Source organism: Aquila chrysaetos, chromosome 25 (genome assembly GCF_900496995.4).
Source record: "Aquila chrysaetos chrysaetos chromosome 25, bAquChr1.4, whole genome shotgun sequence".
NCBI classification, from domain to species: domain Eukaryota; kingdom Metazoa; phylum Chordata; class Aves; order Accipitriformes; family Accipitridae; genus Aquila; species Aquila chrysaetos.
Window position 1 is genome coordinate 12,771,759 of NC_044028.1, and position 19,989 is coordinate 12,791,747.

Below are 19,989 nucleotides of genomic sequence, written 5' to 3' on the forward strand. Positions count from 1 at the left end.
CAGGGAGAAGAGCTGTGGCTTGAACAAAAAAATCATGTTTCTGTGGAACAGGTCACTGACTCTCGTATCCCTCATTTCACAAAACAGTTGAGATCAGAAAAAACCCCACATTTTCTGCAAAACAGTTCAGAACTGAAAATACAGTCTGAAATTTAAAAAAAAAAATCATGGGAAAATTTGCTATCACATCTAGAGACAAAGGACTGCTATAAGCAAAGGGTACCATACAGTTTTCAAGACTACGTCTCCACTGGAATTACTTTAACAAGCAAAGGTACCACAGATCATATTTTCAGAATGAAATCCTACATTAAGCTAAAATCACTATATATCTCATCATTTTTGTTTTTTCAAAACCACAGAAAGTAGCAATTAAGACAATGGATCCCTGTATAGTTCTGAGTATAAAAACAACTCTTCAGCAGAAATCCAGAGTTTCTGGTTCCTCAACCAAGGAAAACCTGACAGTTGTCTTTCACAGACCATATCTACTTATTGCTCATCGATGAGCATGCTAAACAGATGCTTTCCCCTCAAAGACAAGAGGCTAGGTAGCATTTTTTTTTTATCTTCAAAAATTTCAGCTCAGCAAGAAAACAAATACTGGAAAAGTGATACCTGGTTGTGCAGCATAATTCATTATCCTGATAAGCCCTTCTGCAAGTACATGATTATATGAATTTCTCTCTTCAGCATGTTGAGCTGGAAGTTGAATTCTCTCCAGCTTGACTGGGTCAATTCCTTTTGTGGGGGATGAAGGAAGAAAGGTAAATTAGAAAACAGGAGTATGCCTTGAGGTAAGTATTTAATAGGCTGTAGCAGTTTTCTCAGAAGAGTGTAATTAGCAATACAAAACTGGGCAAGTTAGTTTTGAATTTCTATTACAAGGAAAAGGAGGAACAATAGAAAGACTGAACACATTTATATATCACTGAAAAAATCTCAGCCTTAAATGGAGCCTACAGGGTGAAGACACTCAAATCCCAAAGCGGTTGGTGATATCCAAACCATGTTGCTGCATCTGGAATTCTCAGACTATTTGTTTGCATCTAAATCAAATCAAAGTCAAGCCATACATCTGAAGAGCATAAGGGCTGAAGTAGAAAAGACAGAAGTCTGATTTTAAATTCTGCTTTGGTAGTAAGTCATCAGTTCACATGTTTTTAAAAAATAGGAATTTTATTTTGTAACTAGTAGCCTCTTCTTTTGTACTCTCCCCAACACAAATCACAGATTCCCACTGACTTGTTGTATAAGGAAACTACATCCATATTTCTTCAACCTGTTCCTCTAAAATAGCAAAGTTATTTCTCAGAATATACTGGCTACTGTAAGACCTCTTAGAACAAAACATAGTTATGGATTGCTGAGGATCAACCTGTCCTTGTTCTAAAGAATGGTAATAAACAACCCCATAAAACAGAAGATGACTACATTGAGGTTTATAATTTCTTCCAACCCCGAACTTGTAGTTAACTCTACCTAACAAAGCCATTTGTGATACCCGATTAATTTCTTCACTAAGCATCTGTATTTGGAACAATTAATAAAGGTCTGTTTGAAGATTAATGACAGTGATACAAATGTTCTCTGTCATGATGAGACTGAAGAAAGGGGTTGGGGGGGAAGGAAGCATTTAAGGAACCAGGGCAATCAGAGTATTAGTGTTCACAACAATCTAACAGTTCAGTAAAGAGCTGCAGTTTTCATTCTGGAAAGGAAAGCTGTTTATGAGTAACATTTCTTAGAGAATATCTATATGCAGATTAAGCTCTCACAGAAGGACATGGTCATTAACCAGCAGAAAACCATTGAGGAGACCAAGAAAACATGGGGGAGGAATGAGGCAGGAACAGGCAGGTGCTCAACAAAGCGGCCAAATTGAAATCACAGCAAAATAATTTATATTCAGCATCTTTCCTTTGGTTGACTGCCTGCCAAGGATGCAGAGTTCTGCATTCCTGAGATACAGTACATGCTCTAGCAACATATATGAAGGGCTCCTTCTGGGATTAAAGATCTCTCAGATACAATTTGCAACAAATCTGTTTAGCTGCATACATGTACCTCTTGGGATGCTTTCTTCACATGGACGTTTATTGCTGGTGAAAAACAAGCAAATTTTCTTTAAACTTATTCAAGAACATGGTGCAAAATGCAGACTCAGTATCCAAACTGAAGGAGTCACAATCAAAAGCCTCAATAGGGTGTCTACATTTAGCAACAAGACTGAGAAGGCTGCTCCCTTAGAAGCAATGCCTGAAACCAAAGTTCTTGGTTAAGCTAGGGCAATTCAGCTTTTTTTTAGTGTGTTCTGTTGTAGCCTTCTCCACAGTGCCAGAATGAGTAGGATAGCAGGGGAAGGTGAAATTCAAACTGACCAGCTAGAGAATCAGAAACATGTTTGAAACAGCAAATATATTGAAATAGAAAACTGCAACTCATTTTCCTGTGGTGTAGAGAGGACAAGCTTGTCTTGCATTCAGTCACAAGAAATCATCCTAAATTTCCAATTCATTACTTGTTTGTTTGAAGTGATTCAAGTGCTCACCAGAGCATTTACCATCTTTGACAGGTAGACAGTAAATAGATACTCAGATCCTAGGCACACAACTCCTAGAGATTTATTGCTTCCTGAAACTGGAGAAACAACTTGGCCTCTCCATGTTTGGAGAGAGACCTTCATGCCCTTTTGTAAAAGAAAAGGATCATTGACGCACACCTTGAGAAAGTCTGTAAGCAGACACATCTTTTGCATTATACTGAATTCAGGTACAAACATTGGCTCCAGCTCAATCCTGAGGCACCTTCCATGACTGACATTGAGTTTGGTGTAGAAAGGAGCAGCTGTACAGCTCCTGAGCTTTTAAAGAACAACATTCTGCTCTTGCATCAAACAGGGGCACTAAATCAGCAGCTTGTAAAACCCCTCCTCTTCAAGACACAGAGGTGCTGATTCCATGGCCCCCAAGGCTGAAAGCAGTCTATTATAGAGCACAAGAGGAGTGGGTTGGTAAAAGACAGTGAAGACCAAAACTGGATGTCATTATCTGTGTAGCACCTAAGATCTAGGGTCAAGGATAGGGGGAGAAAGGAAAATAGCTTCCAAAGAGCAACAGGCTAATGTAAATTGCTGACAAGGAAAGCCAATGTGTATAGCCTAAAGAATTTTTCATTTAGAGAGGGCTGATGTGACCACCAAAGAATGAAGTGTAGATTTTGAACCCTTGGATGCATAAAAGGTATCTCCAGTTTTAGGGCCAGGATACTTTTAGTCTCTTAAAAGACAGATATTTCACTGCCTGTTGTATTTCTCTTGGCAACCCTGGATATTGGGTGAAAAATAAACAGCACAGACTGCTGAAACTAAGCAGCGAGAGGCTGCATCTGCTGCATTCCTCACTGTTTACAGCAATACTATAGATGTAAGTCATCTTTGGAACAAGAGAGGGTATCAGACTTTTGTTCTGGGAATGGGTTATTGAAGAGTGACTAATTACACTAAAAGCAAATACAGAGGGCTGAAGGACTATGGTCTTAAATAGAAGAATTCTTAAGAAATACAACCCCAGAGTGCAGGCTTTCTCCTTTACAATGACATTGAAAGACTTCCGGGGACTCTCTGAAGCTGCAACAGATACACCTAATGATTTTGCCTATTCACAGCTTCAGCTAATGAATTTTAAGAGAAGAGAATCCATCTCTGACATCAGGGTTTTCTAGCACAGTGATGTTCAAAAGTCCCTCAGGGAAAAACATTTTCTGGAAAAAGTATACTGGTTGCAGAGGGGTGTGGGAAATCAGAGATGCAAGTCAGAGAGTGCTAGAGCACGGCAAGGCTGTGGTGCTATCTTTGGTGATATTAGTTGTGTTATTATCTCATCATAAGAGACTGTGAAAGTCCTGAAATTGTCTGCAAACTGTAATCTCAGAGAAGCATTCCTTCATTCCGGGAAAAAGATAAAACCATCAAGAGGATGGAGGAGAACAGGAGGGGATCAGCTTAACTAGTTCCCTCAAGATTAATTTCCACTCATTAGAGGTACCTCGAAGCTAGAACAGAATCCTTACTTTTAAGTATGCCATCACACCTGATGCTCTTTTGCTCAGTTTACTGTAGCAGTTGATTCATTTAAATTACTAGTATGTTGTAGAAACTATCCTCACAAGCAGAAAGTAACTTAAATTCAGCTCTTGATTCCTGAAACACATGATTATTCACATGTACGAGATGTTTATATTATTGCTCCATAAGGAATCTATTTAAAATGCACACAAAAATAAACAGCAAAAAAGCTAACCATAATCATCCCTTAGAAAAGGTTACATATTCTCATACTGTCTGAATTATAATGAAGTACACATTTAACATAGTTTTGCTAGTTTATAAAATAGTCCAGGCTCCTTGAGAGACTTGCAAGATGTATTATGGCATAGAATGCTGACAACTTAAACAAGCGCTCAATCGATTATGGCACAATGGATGAGAAGGCTGTTGAGGAATTGGATAGTATAAAAAGAATTACTGAAGGACTGTCAAAGCTAGATAGAAATAGGCAATACATGACTTCCATGATCACATCTGATTCTCAGGCCTGGTGCATTATCTATATGTTTAAAATATACAAATATTTAATTTTAACATGTGGGGAGAAGTTTTACGTTTTATACTTGGCTTACATGTAGCAATCATAACACATGCAAAGTGGGAAAGAACTGGATCCCATATATATGTAGATTGAATATAGTGGGCTTCAACTGAAATTAAGAGATAAAAACGAAACACAATAATCCTATTCCAATTCCAAGAAACCTATGGAAGAAAAGTTACCTGATGTTCAAAGCTTTCTACCAAATTGTTCTTAAAACAGTGATCCTTAGCAACTGTTTTTGCTTACAGCATACTTATTTCTGCCTCCCCCATGTAAAGAATTTCTCACTGTTTAAGGCATACATAAACAAGTTACAAACAGATCATGCCTGTCTAAAACCATGTGTCTCAATTTTCTCTGGAAAAAGCAAAAATTGCTTACCTTTGTTGTGTGACATTGCATATAGAAGACAGAGCACAAAGAGGGCATAGTAATCATCTTCAGCACAGTCCAGTGCATTATAGACCATATCAAGAAAAGGCCTGTGGAAAGGCGTAATTTTAAAATGGTTATGAAGAAAAAGACCATATCTACAGAAAAATTATTAACTATCTTGTTCTGCATGTAGTTAATGGAAGAGGCAAATTTACAGTAATGCACATTTTTAGGCATTAAACAAAGATTAACCTGCCTAAGAGCACTCGGATTATAGTCATGCCTTGTATTTACATCCTGACATTAATTCTGATGTTTTAATGGGATTTATTACATAATACTTTCCCAAGAATTGATTGTTCACACAGTTACTGGGTTGTCTGTAGCACATTTAGTATATATGCAGAAGCATTGTACAGCTTGTTTTAAGTGTATACATAAGTAAACTTCAAGGAGCTGCTATCACTGTTGTATAAAAAAGAAAATGACTACCTTAAAAATCACATAGTAAATGGAGCTGAAAAGTTTTTAGTATTACAAGAAAGCAGTTTTCACCAAAAGTTTGAAAGAAACTAGGTTATTCTAAAACAATCAGAGAAAAACTTTACTGTCGAACAGTTATAGGAATGAAAAATTAACAAGGAGAAAACGTCTGAATGGAAAAAAGAAAGCTTTGGACTGCAAATGAGCTTTGTTTTCCTGGGTTTAAGCATGTTTGATCTATGACACATACATAGGAAGCTACAAACAGTGACAAGTTCACCCTTCACCTGTACCCTGAACAGACCACAAAAGTCAATTTAATCCAGAAGCCATCTGGACAAATCAGATATGGCTGAGATTTAGCTGATTGTTAGCATAAGTTTGATGGCAAGGCAACTTGGCTTCTTGTCTTAAGCAGGCTTGCATCCAGTCAGTTCAGAGCACAAGTAGAAATTAAAACCATTTTCACAGGTGGCCCAGACAGGGGGAAAAAAAAAAAAATTAAAAAAATCAGGGAAGCATCAGTGTCACCAGCAGAGAGTTTAGAACCTTGACTGAAAAGAGGTAATTCCTACCTCTCAAAGTATTTTTTTTAACAGTGAAAGGAAAAAAAAATCCTTAATTACCTAAATTACATCCAAATAAAATACATTAAAATAACTTCCGAAGTCATAAAACCGAATAAATTTTCCTATCTTCAGACCTAGCAGACAAGAAGCATCCACTACAAACTCATCATTGCGGTTACCTACGGGTCAGAAGGGCTATCAAAGATCAGAACACAACATACTTCTATACCTACTCCAGACCTGTGGCACCCTCATTGTCACACTCAATGTATCCCAGTAAGCCAGTCAACCCAAGTCATAACAATGTATTTAACACTTCCCGTCAGCTCCACGCACATTTCAACAACATGCTCTCTTTTAGTAAAAGAAGGCTATGACAAGAATAACAGTACACAGTTCCTCTGCTCAGTTCGTGACATTGCAGTCATATGTTTGTGCATTTCTGAAGCTGGATTACAAGCACCCTCCGTGATATACTTAAATGCCACTTGAGTTTTGATCCCTCTTTGCCCAAGTTCAACACTGCTGTATGTACCCAAGCCAAATTTCACATGTGATGTTCCTGTCGTAGATCTCAAAAGAACGTAACTACTCAAGCAAAAACAGCCTAAAGAATTAGCAATGTTGAAAATAAATCAAGAGTGCCTTCAGTCTTCCTAAGCATTAAACAAGCCCTACAAGCCTCATGACATCCTGAAATGGGGTGCTTTGCACATAGCAAAGGGAGTTCAGCTTCAAGGCCTAAAGAAGAAAGAGGACTAAGATATCCAGGTTCAAGATTACTAAAACACTTAAATGCTAGATAACACTAGGTCTGTTGTCAGACCAACATTAGCTGGTCATTGCCCTAAAAACTGACCTACGATGTAAAAGTAGTATTTATTTTAATTTTATTAAAACCAATGTTTTAAGAGGTCAAAGGTGCAGAAATATCAGTAGCTGTTCCATTAACACTAATATTACATGGTTACATGTTTAATTACATTGAACAACTTCTGTAATCTCTAATGCATTTTTCACTGTTTTTTCCCCACATACTACTTAGGTTTGTGAAACTACATAACTTTAAAAAAATATGATTACAGCAGTGAGAGAAATAGTTTTCATTCCAGATGCTTCTTCGCTGTGTCTATCTATCTGCATTATCAAACTCTCAATCGCAATAATCTGAAGCCAAAACAACTTCTAGGAATCCCACTCATCAACAGATCCTCATACAGACTAAATAATAGGACAGACCCAGAAAAACTTCAGCTATAAGGAAGCAGCAACAGAAGGCACAACATAGCATGAAGGTTTTGCATTCTGGAAACGAACTTCACTGTGTAGCATATCATAAAAGGAAGTTAATTTAAAACAAGCCTTTAGGCTTAAACTTTCCAGTAGTAAGGCACATCAAAATAAAGTTACACCAAAAATACTGAAACTTTCTCTTTTATATTCTTCACAGTAGAAAAAAGGGCTAAGGGAAATTGAAAATTTGACTTACCTTTTACAGCTACAGATTTTTAACTGCAAACTGTGCTGTTTTCCATTTATTTTTCAACAACTATTGGACAATTTTTAAAAAACACTTTTAATATTAAAGGCTACATGGCAAGTATTTTCAAACGTATTTCTTAATTCTGTAAGCATTTTCTTCCTTTACTAGCTTTTTACTAATGACTTGATAGAAATCGGATCAAATGCCATACAGGTATTTTTCAAATTATTTATTCTTGTGGAGCGTGTCCACAACTGAAGACCACAACACATTAGGAATCACTATTACCACAATCATTAATGATTATTCCACTTATGGAAGTTTCTCCCACTTCAAGCATGAAATAAAAGATCAGTGCATTTTCCACTACCACATAGCACCTTATCCATATGGCTCACCTTATCCACAAGACTCAGTGATTCCAATCACTGTAGGAAAGAAGCTATACACACTTGAACAAATTTGAGAGATTTAGCTACTGTTTCAAATATTACATTTGGCATATGGAATAACACATAATCTTAAACTGTAGCAGCTTATCCACTGATATTTCCAGAAATTCATTTACAAAACTAAGGCCAGAAATGCCCTACACAAGGTCTATCCTCATTTTAAAAGTATTTTTAGCTCTGCACATTCCTTGATGCTGTTTATTTTTAGAAAAGATGCAGGATGCTGTCAGATCATATCTGCAGATCAAAAGAGTCCTGAAATGCAGACATTTGCCAAATGCATTGACATCTCCCATCTAAGTATTTTGCACTTTTCAAGACCTGAGCATCCTAGTTGCTTTAGCATTCAGTGCGGTCATTGCCAATTTCTTTCTAAAAGCCATTTGGCACATATTTTAGTCAAAATATCAATAATCTAGAACAATGTATTTTAAAGCCAGTTCAAGTCAAGGTTCAATTTCACTTTTACAATGAAATTAAATGTTATCTTTATTAATGAATGTAATCTAAGCTACATCAAAGCTATAATGGAGACAGAATGAAATTCTGGGAATACCAGGCAGCATTTCCCAAGTTTAAAAATAAATTTGAAATCCTATTAAAAATGTGCATTTCCCCAAGGGACACATTTGCAATTACTTTTGTGTCAGAGATGGCACATTCCATTTCTTTTCCTTATCATTCTAATAACAAGAATGCAAAATTCTTACTGAGAAAGCGTCTTACGGGTATTTAATATATCCAAGTTTAAATTTTGAAGTCAAGGCAATTTCTGCTCCCAGAAACACTTAAAAACTGCATTTCCAAGAGAAGTTTTCAATAACCTTAAGGTATACTAATGGACCTTAGAAACTGTACATAGGTTAGATTGGGTTTATTCGCAACTACTACTACTAAAATTCTGCAAAATTCAGCCCTGAACTGAGTAATTTTCCTAGTTTTTTCCCCTACAGATGTATACAAAATTGACACGTGACCATAAATATCATTAAGAAAACTTCTTCTGGCTTAATTTAGAGGTTTAGAAAATTCTGGAATGAAAGGAAAGCACAAACTTTACAAAGGAACAAGACCATTTCTGAAACTGATCAGAAGAGAGGCCATATCCCATTTTTCTGTTGCCTCACTTATTTGTGATCCACAAGAACCCCTGTAATTTTAATTGGAAGCAGATTTGAAACATCCCTTAAGAGAAGTGAGAGAGTTAACAGGAGGGCAAGTAAGGAAGCAGTGCAGCAAAATATATTACAGTTCCTTTATACCTGTTCCAGTTTGTTATCTCACTCCCAGAGGCAGCTGCACTCTTTTCTTCATCTGTTGTATTCTGTTCTGTCACAGTAGAGATAGACAATTCCGACAGTTTACATCTCTCCATGATTACCATCTCTATTTCTAAAAAAAACAACAAAAAACAAAACACCCAAATTTGATATTTTTAACAAATGGTTATCGCAAGCTCTTTTGTATTTTCCATTTTGCATTACAAGTGACTGATGCAACTATATAAGAGGTATAACCATAACCTCAGAAAGCTTAATGAATGAATAGATGTAGGCAAATTTTCTTCCCAATAAAAGTTTGCTTACGTTTCTTTAGGGAATTTAACTGCTACAAGAAAATTATACTTATACATAATATACGTAAAGAAAATATACAGATTATTTTGGCAAATAAACAAGCAACAGTAATCTCCCTCCCCTCCAAACCACAGGAAGAAAAAAACATACAACCTCTTTCTGGAAAAAAAATTTCTTTGTGAAAATGCTACTAAGATTGGGGCATGGGTGGACATCTAGGTTCACAGAGGGTGTAAATAACTCTCTACAATTACAGCAAACAGGATACCTGGTCCCAAGTGCTTCATACCTATTGGCTTTAAGTAGAACTATTAAGACCAAATCTAGCTTCTGTTTAAGAATTTGGACAAAGATGACTATCAAATGCACCAGTTTAAAGAGCAGATCATGTCATATTTTCTTCAAATCATGGTAGACAATACACGATTAGTTATTTGACACCATTTAAGGAAAGCCTTCTCAAACAGACTGTTTACCTAAATCAAAATGCAACTATGCTTGGAGAGGGCTGTCAAAGCATAAAGGTCTTCTTTTCAATTGTTTGCAATTCTGCCACATTTTTCTCCATTTTTCTCTAAAGTAAAGACTAGTTTCTGACGTACACCCTTCTAATAGTTACTAACTAGTAAAATAAACAGTTATGATATGCTGTAAGACTACTCATCCTATAAAACCAATTCTTAAGGTTAGCATTACGTCAAAAATCCTGAAAACGTGCAATTAAAAAAACCTAAAAGTTAAAGAGGTTTTCTTGAGTTTTGAACTATTTAATATCATCATCTACCATGTACTGTCACTTTTAGCACACTTGTTGAATTTTATCATTGAATCATGCATAAAATACTTCCAACCATCTTACAAAGGTAAAGTGGCTACACCATTTGCCTTACCACAGAAAGAAAAGTTACAAAGTTGTGAAGTCCACTTATAAAGTGCCCCATAATCATGAACACCTAGCTGTAAGGCATGCATTTGTGATAAGGGCCAAAGACTACAGGAAAATAGGAAATTCATAGTTCTTAATCAGATTAGAAGTACATATTCTGACAAAATGATTTAACATGAGAAAAAAAAAACAAACAGCCAAAGACTGAAACAAATTTAATAGTCCCATGTTCACCTAGTGCAACAAGAGAACAAGTCACATAACAGATCACATCTAGGTTCATGAAAGTATCCAAATTGTAAGCATGATTTTTATTTGCCGGTATACTCACCTTCATTTTCACTGCTTGTTCTGATGCCCTTTGAACTCGCTTCTGTACCTTTAGTTTTATCTAGGTCATCTTGGTTATCTTCAGATCCTCTCTCCTCTTCATCTTCTTCACCAACATTCTTATAGTTGGGTCTTTTCTGCACCCTCTTCTTCCCCTTCTGTTTGTTAATTTCAAGAGACCTCTCAAGTGTTTCTGTTGGTTTTATGAAACATCTGATGCTCGACTTTGCCTGTAAATTTGAAGAGTTTACACTGAGTTACAGCAAGACATTTTTAACTCTAATTGATAAAGAAACTTCAGTCCATATCAAAGAGAATGTAAATTAGCATACCACCTACAAATCTCCAATCCATTTTAAAATACAAGAAAGCAGACCTCAAGTTGTATCAAATCATCAGTAGAACAATTATCTCCAAAGTAATATATACTAAAGATACGTCATTTAAAAAGTATGGCTTCTTGAGACAAGAAGATATAGAACTACCTATTTCATCAATAGAAGTTTATTAAAATTTTTTCCCTTCTTGGAACTTTCTTAACAGGTGAGACAGCTAGTACATACAAAATTAAGACACATTCTGAAAAAAGGATAAAGGCAGCAAAATCCAAAGTATGTGTTGACAGCCATGTATTAATATGAAATATACTTTTAAAACGTCTTTGGCAGCAGCAAGGACAAAACCCAATGCTCTATGCTGCGAACTTTTCTTGACTCTTGAGCTTCCCTCAACAGCATACTAGTCCTTGTATCAACTAGGAATAAATGGCACTGACATCAACCTTTCTGGACCTCCAGACATTGACTTACCAAGTCCGGAAAACCAACACCACTTCATTTGTTAGACTTTTATACTTGTGTTCTGCCCAAAGAGATCAGTAGTTTATCTTTTCAAGTCTTTTGGACAAGAAGGCAAACAGTATTCAATCAATACCTGATTTTCCCGACTATTAATTTACAGAGCGAGAAAATAAATTTAGATGACAAATTTCTCCCAGAGGGAATAAGTATTTCGAAGACTCTCTGCCATTCTAAAAATAGAGAACAATGTATTCTTACAGAAAGACACAAGACACCACAAGAAGTTTTGTGACTAGCAGGACTAACAAAAATAGGTTTCCCACAATTTTGCAGATTGTTTCTGCACTGTGATGCTTTGAGCTCCCTTCCCACTTGTTAGGCATGGCAGCTAGATTACCAGAGTACACCCTCTCTCTCACCCAGAGCTATAAACATTCATAGGCCAAAGCTCTCTTACTGAGAAGTGAACCCCATGGTTTGGGGGCTTCCTGCCAGCACAGGTTTATGCCGAACAAGACTGCTACAGAAACTTCATTACTTTTCAGACCTCAATACTTCAATAACATTTAGCTGACACTGGCTAAAGGGTTAAAAATTTAAGGGCAGGCAAGAGAAAAGAAGTAAGACTAGAGTAAATACAAAACTGATTCCATTCCCTGCCTTAGGTGACTCAAGTACAGTAAGTATTGAAGATGAGTGCATCAAAGAGACCTCAGAAAAAGTTTGGAAAAAATCCCTCCCTTCACTTAATAAGGAACACCTCTACATAAAAAATAAGAGATTAGGAAAAGACCTGGGAAGAAACCTTCTACAAGTCAAAAGGCCAAAATGTTTCTCTGAATGTTCTGACTTTTTAAAAAGGTTTTACACAAATCTTGCATAAGTTACCTTACACTTGGCACTGAAACAAACCATATAGTAGGAAGAATCTTTCACAATACCAAAAAAAACCCACAACGTGAAATTTACCACACTTATGTCCCCCAGTAAACTCTCTGATACATTTTTAGTCTGATCAAACTGCAACATTGGAAAGTCATAAAACAACCAGAGTTACAACCAGATTACCTTTTATTGATGGCTTCTCGTCAGAAAAGTCATAAGGAAAGGGAAGAACGTATTAAGTCCTATTCTTTAGGGAAAAAAAGAAAGGTAGCATGCAAGTTGCATAATGTATTTTCCCTTTCCTGCATTCACTTCTTACAATTGCTTCCTAGAATCCTGTAGCTACATTTTTTTTTTAAATGAAGAATGCATGTACTTAACATCCTTGAATTTTTAATATGCTGTTAGCCACATTAGCAAAATAACAGAAGAGACCTGTAGACAGCAATGTGCTTATAAGCATTGAAACATGGTCTGGTCCATCTCAAGAAAGAATGCTGAGAAAAAGTCAACATATATATTCTATTCTGCTAAATATAACAAGGCTATATATTTAAAACATTCTAAAATCAGACTTAAAATTAATTTACATAGTATATGGTTTATCTAAGTTGATTATACAGTTTGAGATACTGCTATTTTATACTTTTAAAATGTCTTTCAACCATATTTTCAATTATGGTTTATCTTGTGCAATGTGTGCTGGTAAAATAAGGCAGTACCAGTAAAAACTTTTACAGGAAGGAGAAAGGAGGTTAAACAAGAAACATGAAATAGGTAGAACTGGCCCACATCCGAATTATGCAGGAAAACAGATCTCACAGGAAGTAAGGTAAACCTTAGTGTGATGACTGCTAACAAGTTTAAATACATTCTGTTGGCTACACATATTCAACTCTCACCATGAGATAAGAGTTAGTATTTCTTCTGATGCCACCTAAAACCAGAAATACAGGGAAAAAATATGGAAAGAAAAGTGTATCTTAATTTGCTACACTTTGAGGTGGAGAACTTGTTCATTGGAGGTTGGGCAATCATTACTGCCCTATGATGTTCAGCTGATCTCCATGAGTAGGTTATGGCCAACTCATCAGCTATCAGCAGTTAGATCTGCTGGTGATTTTTTTCCACAAATTGGTTTCCAGTAAAAAGTACTATTTCTTCCTGTCATGAAAACTACCCTTACTCTTTTGCCCTAAATAACTCTGGATATGTTGCATTTATATACAACAACTGCAACCCTTCTCAGCTTTTATTTTTGTTAAGTATTCTTTACTCATTTAGTCTCCTATCAAGAGGACATGTTGACACTGCTTCTAGTAATCTCAGTCCATACTCCTTACACCTCATGCCACTTTAATTCATCTTATTAGGAATGTGAATATAGACATGAGGTTCTACTTACTTTGGGTTTTAGAAACTACATGTTAGTTAGAAACTGACAGCTACACTTCAATTTAGATATATCAAGACATGTATCAGTTGCAAGACATGAGCAATGTTAAGTACAGAGCAGGGGTTTAGAGATAACTGGGGCTCACCAGAACACACAGAGATATCCCCAGAACAACAAGCTTAGGAGAGTATCAGAATGATTACCATGGGAAATTCTAACAGAAAGGAACTAGTAAAAGATAAATTTGGGTCTGACTTAAGAACAAACACAATTCTAAACTCAGTCAAAAAGTAAATTAAAAAAACTTGCTCATCACTTTTCTCTACTAAGCCCAAAACAAGCAATTCTAAAGTAGGTTCTGAAATAGCTTCCAACATTCAATAGAAGTTTATCATTTCTTTGCAACAGAATACACCACAGTTATAACTTTGCAATGCTCCTGATACACCTTATAGTCCAAAGAACAGCCCCTGAAATGGCTAACAATACTCAAAAATCAACTTTCTGCTCTAAGTCCTACCACAGAGCAACAAGAAACTGTCTCACCTTTACTTGTCTATGCCTCCATATCTACAGCTGACCTTAGCCACACTGTTGTGTATCAGGAGAAAATACCATGCAATATATGCAGTAGTTGTTCATGCCCATAACGTGCGAGCAGCTCACTTGATAGCTCTCCTCATTGGAAATAGGGCATGGAGCTCTTCTGCTGAAGATTACTCCCTGCTCTTTCTGCAAATAACCAACCTTCACCAGTAGACTTTCTGACAGTACAGGTTACTAAAAACTAAAGTTTATCCCATGGAAGTTTTTTCCTCATCCACCAGAAGTGCCACCACTCTGCTCTCCCTGTAACAAAGCTCCACCTCTAGCAGTTTCGCTAAGCGTCTATCCTAGAAAGCCAATACCCCTCCTATTTACTACCTGTTCGGGTATGACAGAACTCCCAGTTTACATGCCATGAGGCATGGTCTTTAAGACCAGTAAGAAGCAGCAACCTAAATAGTACCACAAACATAAGAGAAGAGATGAACAGAAGTTCATAGGAAACCCCTAATATTCCTAACATTAGTGCAAACACACAAACATATGCTACAGGTATTTTGCAACTCTGTACAGTAACTATAACAGGAAAAAAAAAAAATCTCACTTCTGCAACAACTGCTGCCCCACCATCTCGCCACAAATTTCCTAGTAACAAAGCTGCTTCTGCACAAGCAACACAAATGACATTCAGCATGCAGCTAGCAGAAGGTCAGACATTTGCTAACACAAGTAAGAGGTTGCTTTATCTTAAAGCATTCAGTCAGCTCTACCATTCCACTGTATTTTTTTCTAAAAAAGATTAGATTCTAAGTATCAAGGTCAACAGTACAAAATAACAGAACACAAAAGCTACCAGCTAAGATCAGCCCACACAGCTTCCATCCACTGCACAGTAGGAAGAAACTTGGAAAAGTTGACTTATATCATAGAAGAGTTGAAGCATATCTCTCCCTTGAAACTCTCAGAGCTATAGCCACTGCTTGGAAAGAATGTGCAGAAGAACCAATCTACTGCTTGTTATAAATCAAACGTTCAGTCAGTAACTCTTTGCTGACCAGTCAGACATTAGGGGACATATTCAATCTTTAGACAGAACTAGTCAGAAGCCTCTGAACCAAAGTAAGGTCATACCCCCTTCTTATTACCATCTTCAAATAGGCCTTTAAAAAGTAACAAGCAAGCATTTCACAAACTGTGAAACCCACAACAAAAGGGAAAAAATCATATACATGACACACTTAGAAAAACACTAACAACAGCATCTAGCAACATCCAAACAGTATTGAATCTGAAGGTACAAGGGCAATGACAAAGTGATAGCACTCCCATCTATTTGTGGCTGGTCTATATTCTCTGATGCACGCTTTCAGAGATGATCAGTTTTACTGCTAAAACATTGGGAATATTCAGACAAAAATATTTTTTTCCTTCTGTATCTAAAGGATTTACCATAAGGCCAAGTATTTCTTCTAAGTCTCTCGTTTCTACTACAAGTTGCATAAGGAAATAATTTGACAGGAAAGTTGTGATGACTCATTTTTATTTCACTACCAAAGAGCTGATAACAAAAACTGAACACAGAAGACTGAATTACAGAAGTGTCCCATCAAAATGATGGAAGCCTTTGCAGTGCCTGACCCCTGCAGAAGCAACTAAGTATTCTAATTTGTGTCCTACACATTCTTATATCACTACCTGAAATACATATGCACGCACAAAAATATTTCAACTTTGACAAGAACATAATACTGTAAGTTGCACAGAACATTTTTCTGCTATCATATCCAACAACAAAAGCTGAAATCTGCTATTGGTGCTCTTCTCTCCTAAACACAATCACCTTAGCTTACTAGTTTCCAGGTACCTGATTTTATTTTTCAAATATTTTCTTTGCCTCTAAAAAAAAAAAAAAAAAATATTACTTACTGAGTTTTTCTGTATATCTTGCTCAACTTTAGAAGAAAACACCGAGAGGTCACCATTAAGTATAACCTCAGCCAATGAGTTCACCAAAGGGGCATAATGTATAATTAGAAAAACCTATTAAAAGAAGGGTGGAAAGAAATATCAGACATATATTACAGAACACATACAGTTTCATAATTTCAGTCACTGAACATACTTCTTTGACCTTGTTAAACCGGTATCTTAAGTTTACATATACAGTAAAGTACAATTGGTAACACTGATAGTTCATGAAGTCTACCTCAAAACACAGGAGACCATAATCCTCTCTACAGGTATTTGACCTTTCTCTACATTTTAAGCTACCTAGTTTTAATAATTCTTCATACTCTTCCCTCCTTCTGAGAAATGTCAATTCTCTCTCCTCATCAGCTTTGAGATGAAAGTTGTGTGATATTCTAGCAAGGAACCCAAATTAAAACTGCTCCAGAAAATTGCTTTTTTAAGAAACTACACAAACTGATTATTGTACACAGCATCCACTGACCTTGTATGCCAATGACTGGGAGGACTCCAGTAAGTTCTGTGTTGTGCACACAATTACTTTGCAGTGATTCACGAGTAAGTGTCATGCAATAGGCTGAACTGGATCAGAAACAGCTTTTCTGGCTATGAAATCACAATGAATTATGGTCTAGCTACAAAGTGGCTACATAACACAGGAATAAAGGCCATACTGCCTACAACATTAAAGCACTTATCCAGAAGTGCATTGGTGCTTTAGTAGAGTTCTCTGTTTACACTAGCCACTCTATTTTGAGGCAAGGCTTACGAAGTTGGGCCAGCAAACAACTGGCTTCTGGACAGAACTGGCTCAGGTCCAGCCACAATAACCTTATGTCAGCTTATATCCATTCTCTTTCCAGGAATATCAAAACTCGATCCCTAAACAGTGGTTCTAGATGAAAAATCCCCAAATAATTTCTAAATCAGTAAACCTAATCATTGTTTTGATAATATTTAGCTAAACATGATCTCCACAGGTTTTCTGATTAAAGTCAGAACCATTTCAGAGCTTCAAAAGTGAAGCGATTATTAGCATGTGGTGGTGACCTATGTAAAACTTCAGAAAGTTGCAACACACTTCAAAAATACTTTGGACAACCTCAAGCTTCTTCCAATTCAGAAGGTGTAGCTTGACTATACACAGGCACGTTTTGGCATAAGTACATTACATGTTCACTTTGTGAAGAGTGGATGAAAATCTACAACAGTGGATTTTCATCAGCTAGTATGAGTCTCTCAGACACTTGTCTCTAATATATGACTAATGCCTAAAGCGTATGCCTGGTGTCAATAGGAGAAATAGTTAAGAAGGTTTTTCAGATACTCTGTGTACACTTTCAGATCCCACTCCATCAAAGACAGACTCTAGGTTAAAAAGAGGTGGAAAAAGATGCATTTCTGCCAGTTACAGAAAAAGTAGCTTGATTTTCTGCATCACAACCCATTCTGATACACAAAATTTGGTCCCAATTCTATATGGTTATGAAAAAAGTTCAATTTTCTTTATTAAAAGCAATGAAGAACAAGATGCAAATCCTGAACTGATACCTAGCCAAGACTTGCGCTGAAATCAAAGAGGTTGAAAGAGGTCAACATATACAACCCTATGACGCAGATCCTTTTAGTTACAAGAAGCTGTTGCTCCCAAGGTTTTATCTGTGGTAAATAACTCCCACAACATCACAATTTTTTAGGCTTAAATTGAGAAGCATCAAATTATCTTATCCTGGAAAATCACATTTTTCAGAAAAGTTCTTAAAAAAAGAAGATGAAATTATGGGCCAGACCATAATAAAATTACTAATGCAAAATCGTAAGTTCAAAGAAAGAAAGAAGTATACATTCTATGAATACAAGTCAAAACTATTTTCAGAGAACGTTAATTTAAGAAAACTAGTCTCACAGAAATGCACCAAAGACTACAGGGAAAAAAGATTTTATTTCTCTACAATAAAAAAAAAAATCCACTGTAAAACTCTCTTCATTTGAAAATAAGTTCCTGAAAGAAAAGGAGGTGGGACTGGTAAGAAAAAGAAGTAACAAATACTTAATTATAGATTTAAGGTATAGGCATAATGAAATTCAAATTGTGTGAAAGTTTGAGTTTTTGGTGGTCGTGAGTTTTTTGGGATTTGGGGGTTTGGTTGTTTGGGTTTTTTTAAAGCAATCAAAAACCCCATGAGATCATTGCTCCCTCTATTTTTCAAAAGAGGAAAATTCAAACATGGATTCTTCCATAGCTTAGACAGATAAAAAGTGCAATACAGCATCTATCTAAACTTCACCTGCAATTTTAATAAATTCTGTCCTAGCATGTTGCATGGCTCTATTACACACCACTTGTCTGGTGGTGTACATAAACTATAATCACTGAATGCTCTAAAGGCTACCCTGTGCTATGGGATCCTCAGAAGAATGATATTAACTCAAGTAAGAAGCTATTTGTCTGTCTATAAAAAGATCTTGCTTTTTTTTTTTTTTTTTTAAATGGAAACTGATCTGTTTAAAACTTCATTTGCCAAATTGTCTTTAATGGCTTTGCCAAAATAGACGAAAATACAGTAATTTATAAATCATAACACTACTGCAAAATAAGTTCTGAAATAGGACAAAATACTTAAAATACTTACTTGAGAAAGAAGATAGAGAGAAACTTGGAGACTTATTTTTGGACGCTCTCCACCCTATGGAAAAAATGTTACAAAAAATGCTGATTTATTTATACAAAGTTAAAGCATTTACACTGCTTAATATTTAATTTCAAACAAAACTTTTAATACTGTATTGTTCCACATTCTGCTACAAAATGTTCAGAAAGCATCATGCTCCTTAACATTCACTTCTTGTAATCTATTTCAAATTAAGACTCTCCAAATAAGCGTGTCCCTTACTCTACATGCTTAAAATATTACTATTGATTACTGTCTTCCATAGCCACTTTGATAACTTAAATTTAACAGATGAGTATCTGAGAAGTATATTGGTTTTCACTATGCTACTATTCCTTCAAAAAGCACTTCTCAGTGAACATTCATTAAAGTCTGCTCTAAAAATTAGCTATTTGGAGGCAATGAAATATTACCCACGTAATAAAACCATGTGTCTTGACAGACACTCCTCTAAACCAAGTAAATCACATTAGGCAAAAATATTTGAAGTATAACTTGAGCACAACAGTGCTAAATTTATATACCAGTGTTAATTAAGATGTTTCTAAAGATAAATTAGTGATACTTTAAAAACCACCACCGAATAAATTAATCGGTTATCTCAAGAGGCAAGAACAGCCCAGTTTTACAATCGCAAATATCTCTGACCTCATGACAATAGACACATCTGCCTGAAAACAGGAGGACAAGCAGGTTTTTGTACATGTGTCAATGGAAAGAGTTAGAATAGCTGAAATGAAAGTAAAAGTCAGGAAGTCTGCTTCACCCTATTTCAATGGCCTTATCAATGGCAAGACAAGAAGCTGATTGTTATTCAGTCTTCAGCGCACATGCAATATACTGAATTCATTATCTTGCAAGAAACTTGACCTCTGGTTAAAGAAAGTATGCTGAAATTCACAAAGCATTGTGTTC

General features: G+C 36.1%; 1 protein-coding gene across 7 annotated transcripts in view; it reads right to left on the reverse strand.

Moving 5' to 3' along the window:
* The window catches only part of CLEC16A (C-type lectin domain containing 16A), a 96,392-nt gene that overhangs the window by 60,675 nt on the left and 15,728 nt on the right, over window positions 1-19,989 (reverse strand). For all 7 annotated transcript variants that reach the window (XR_005931457.1, XM_030002342.2, XM_030002340.2 and 4 more), the window contains 6 exons: window positions 19,036-19,089; window positions 16,361-16,474; window positions 10,809-11,037; window positions 9,277-9,406; window positions 5,034-5,134; window positions 619-741 (listed from right to left, as the gene is read on the reverse strand). Coding sequence is in view for 6 of the 7 variants with exons in the window: in XM_030002342.2 (XP_029858202.1) it covers window positions 619-741; window positions 5,034-5,134; window positions 9,277-9,406; window positions 10,809-11,037; window positions 16,361-16,474; window positions 19,036-19,089 (751 nt within the window). In the remaining variant the exon portion in view is untranslated. The remainder of the gene's footprint in view (window positions 1-618; window positions 742-5,033; window positions 5,135-9,276; window positions 9,407-10,808; window positions 11,038-16,360; window positions 16,475-19,035; window positions 19,090-19,989) is intronic.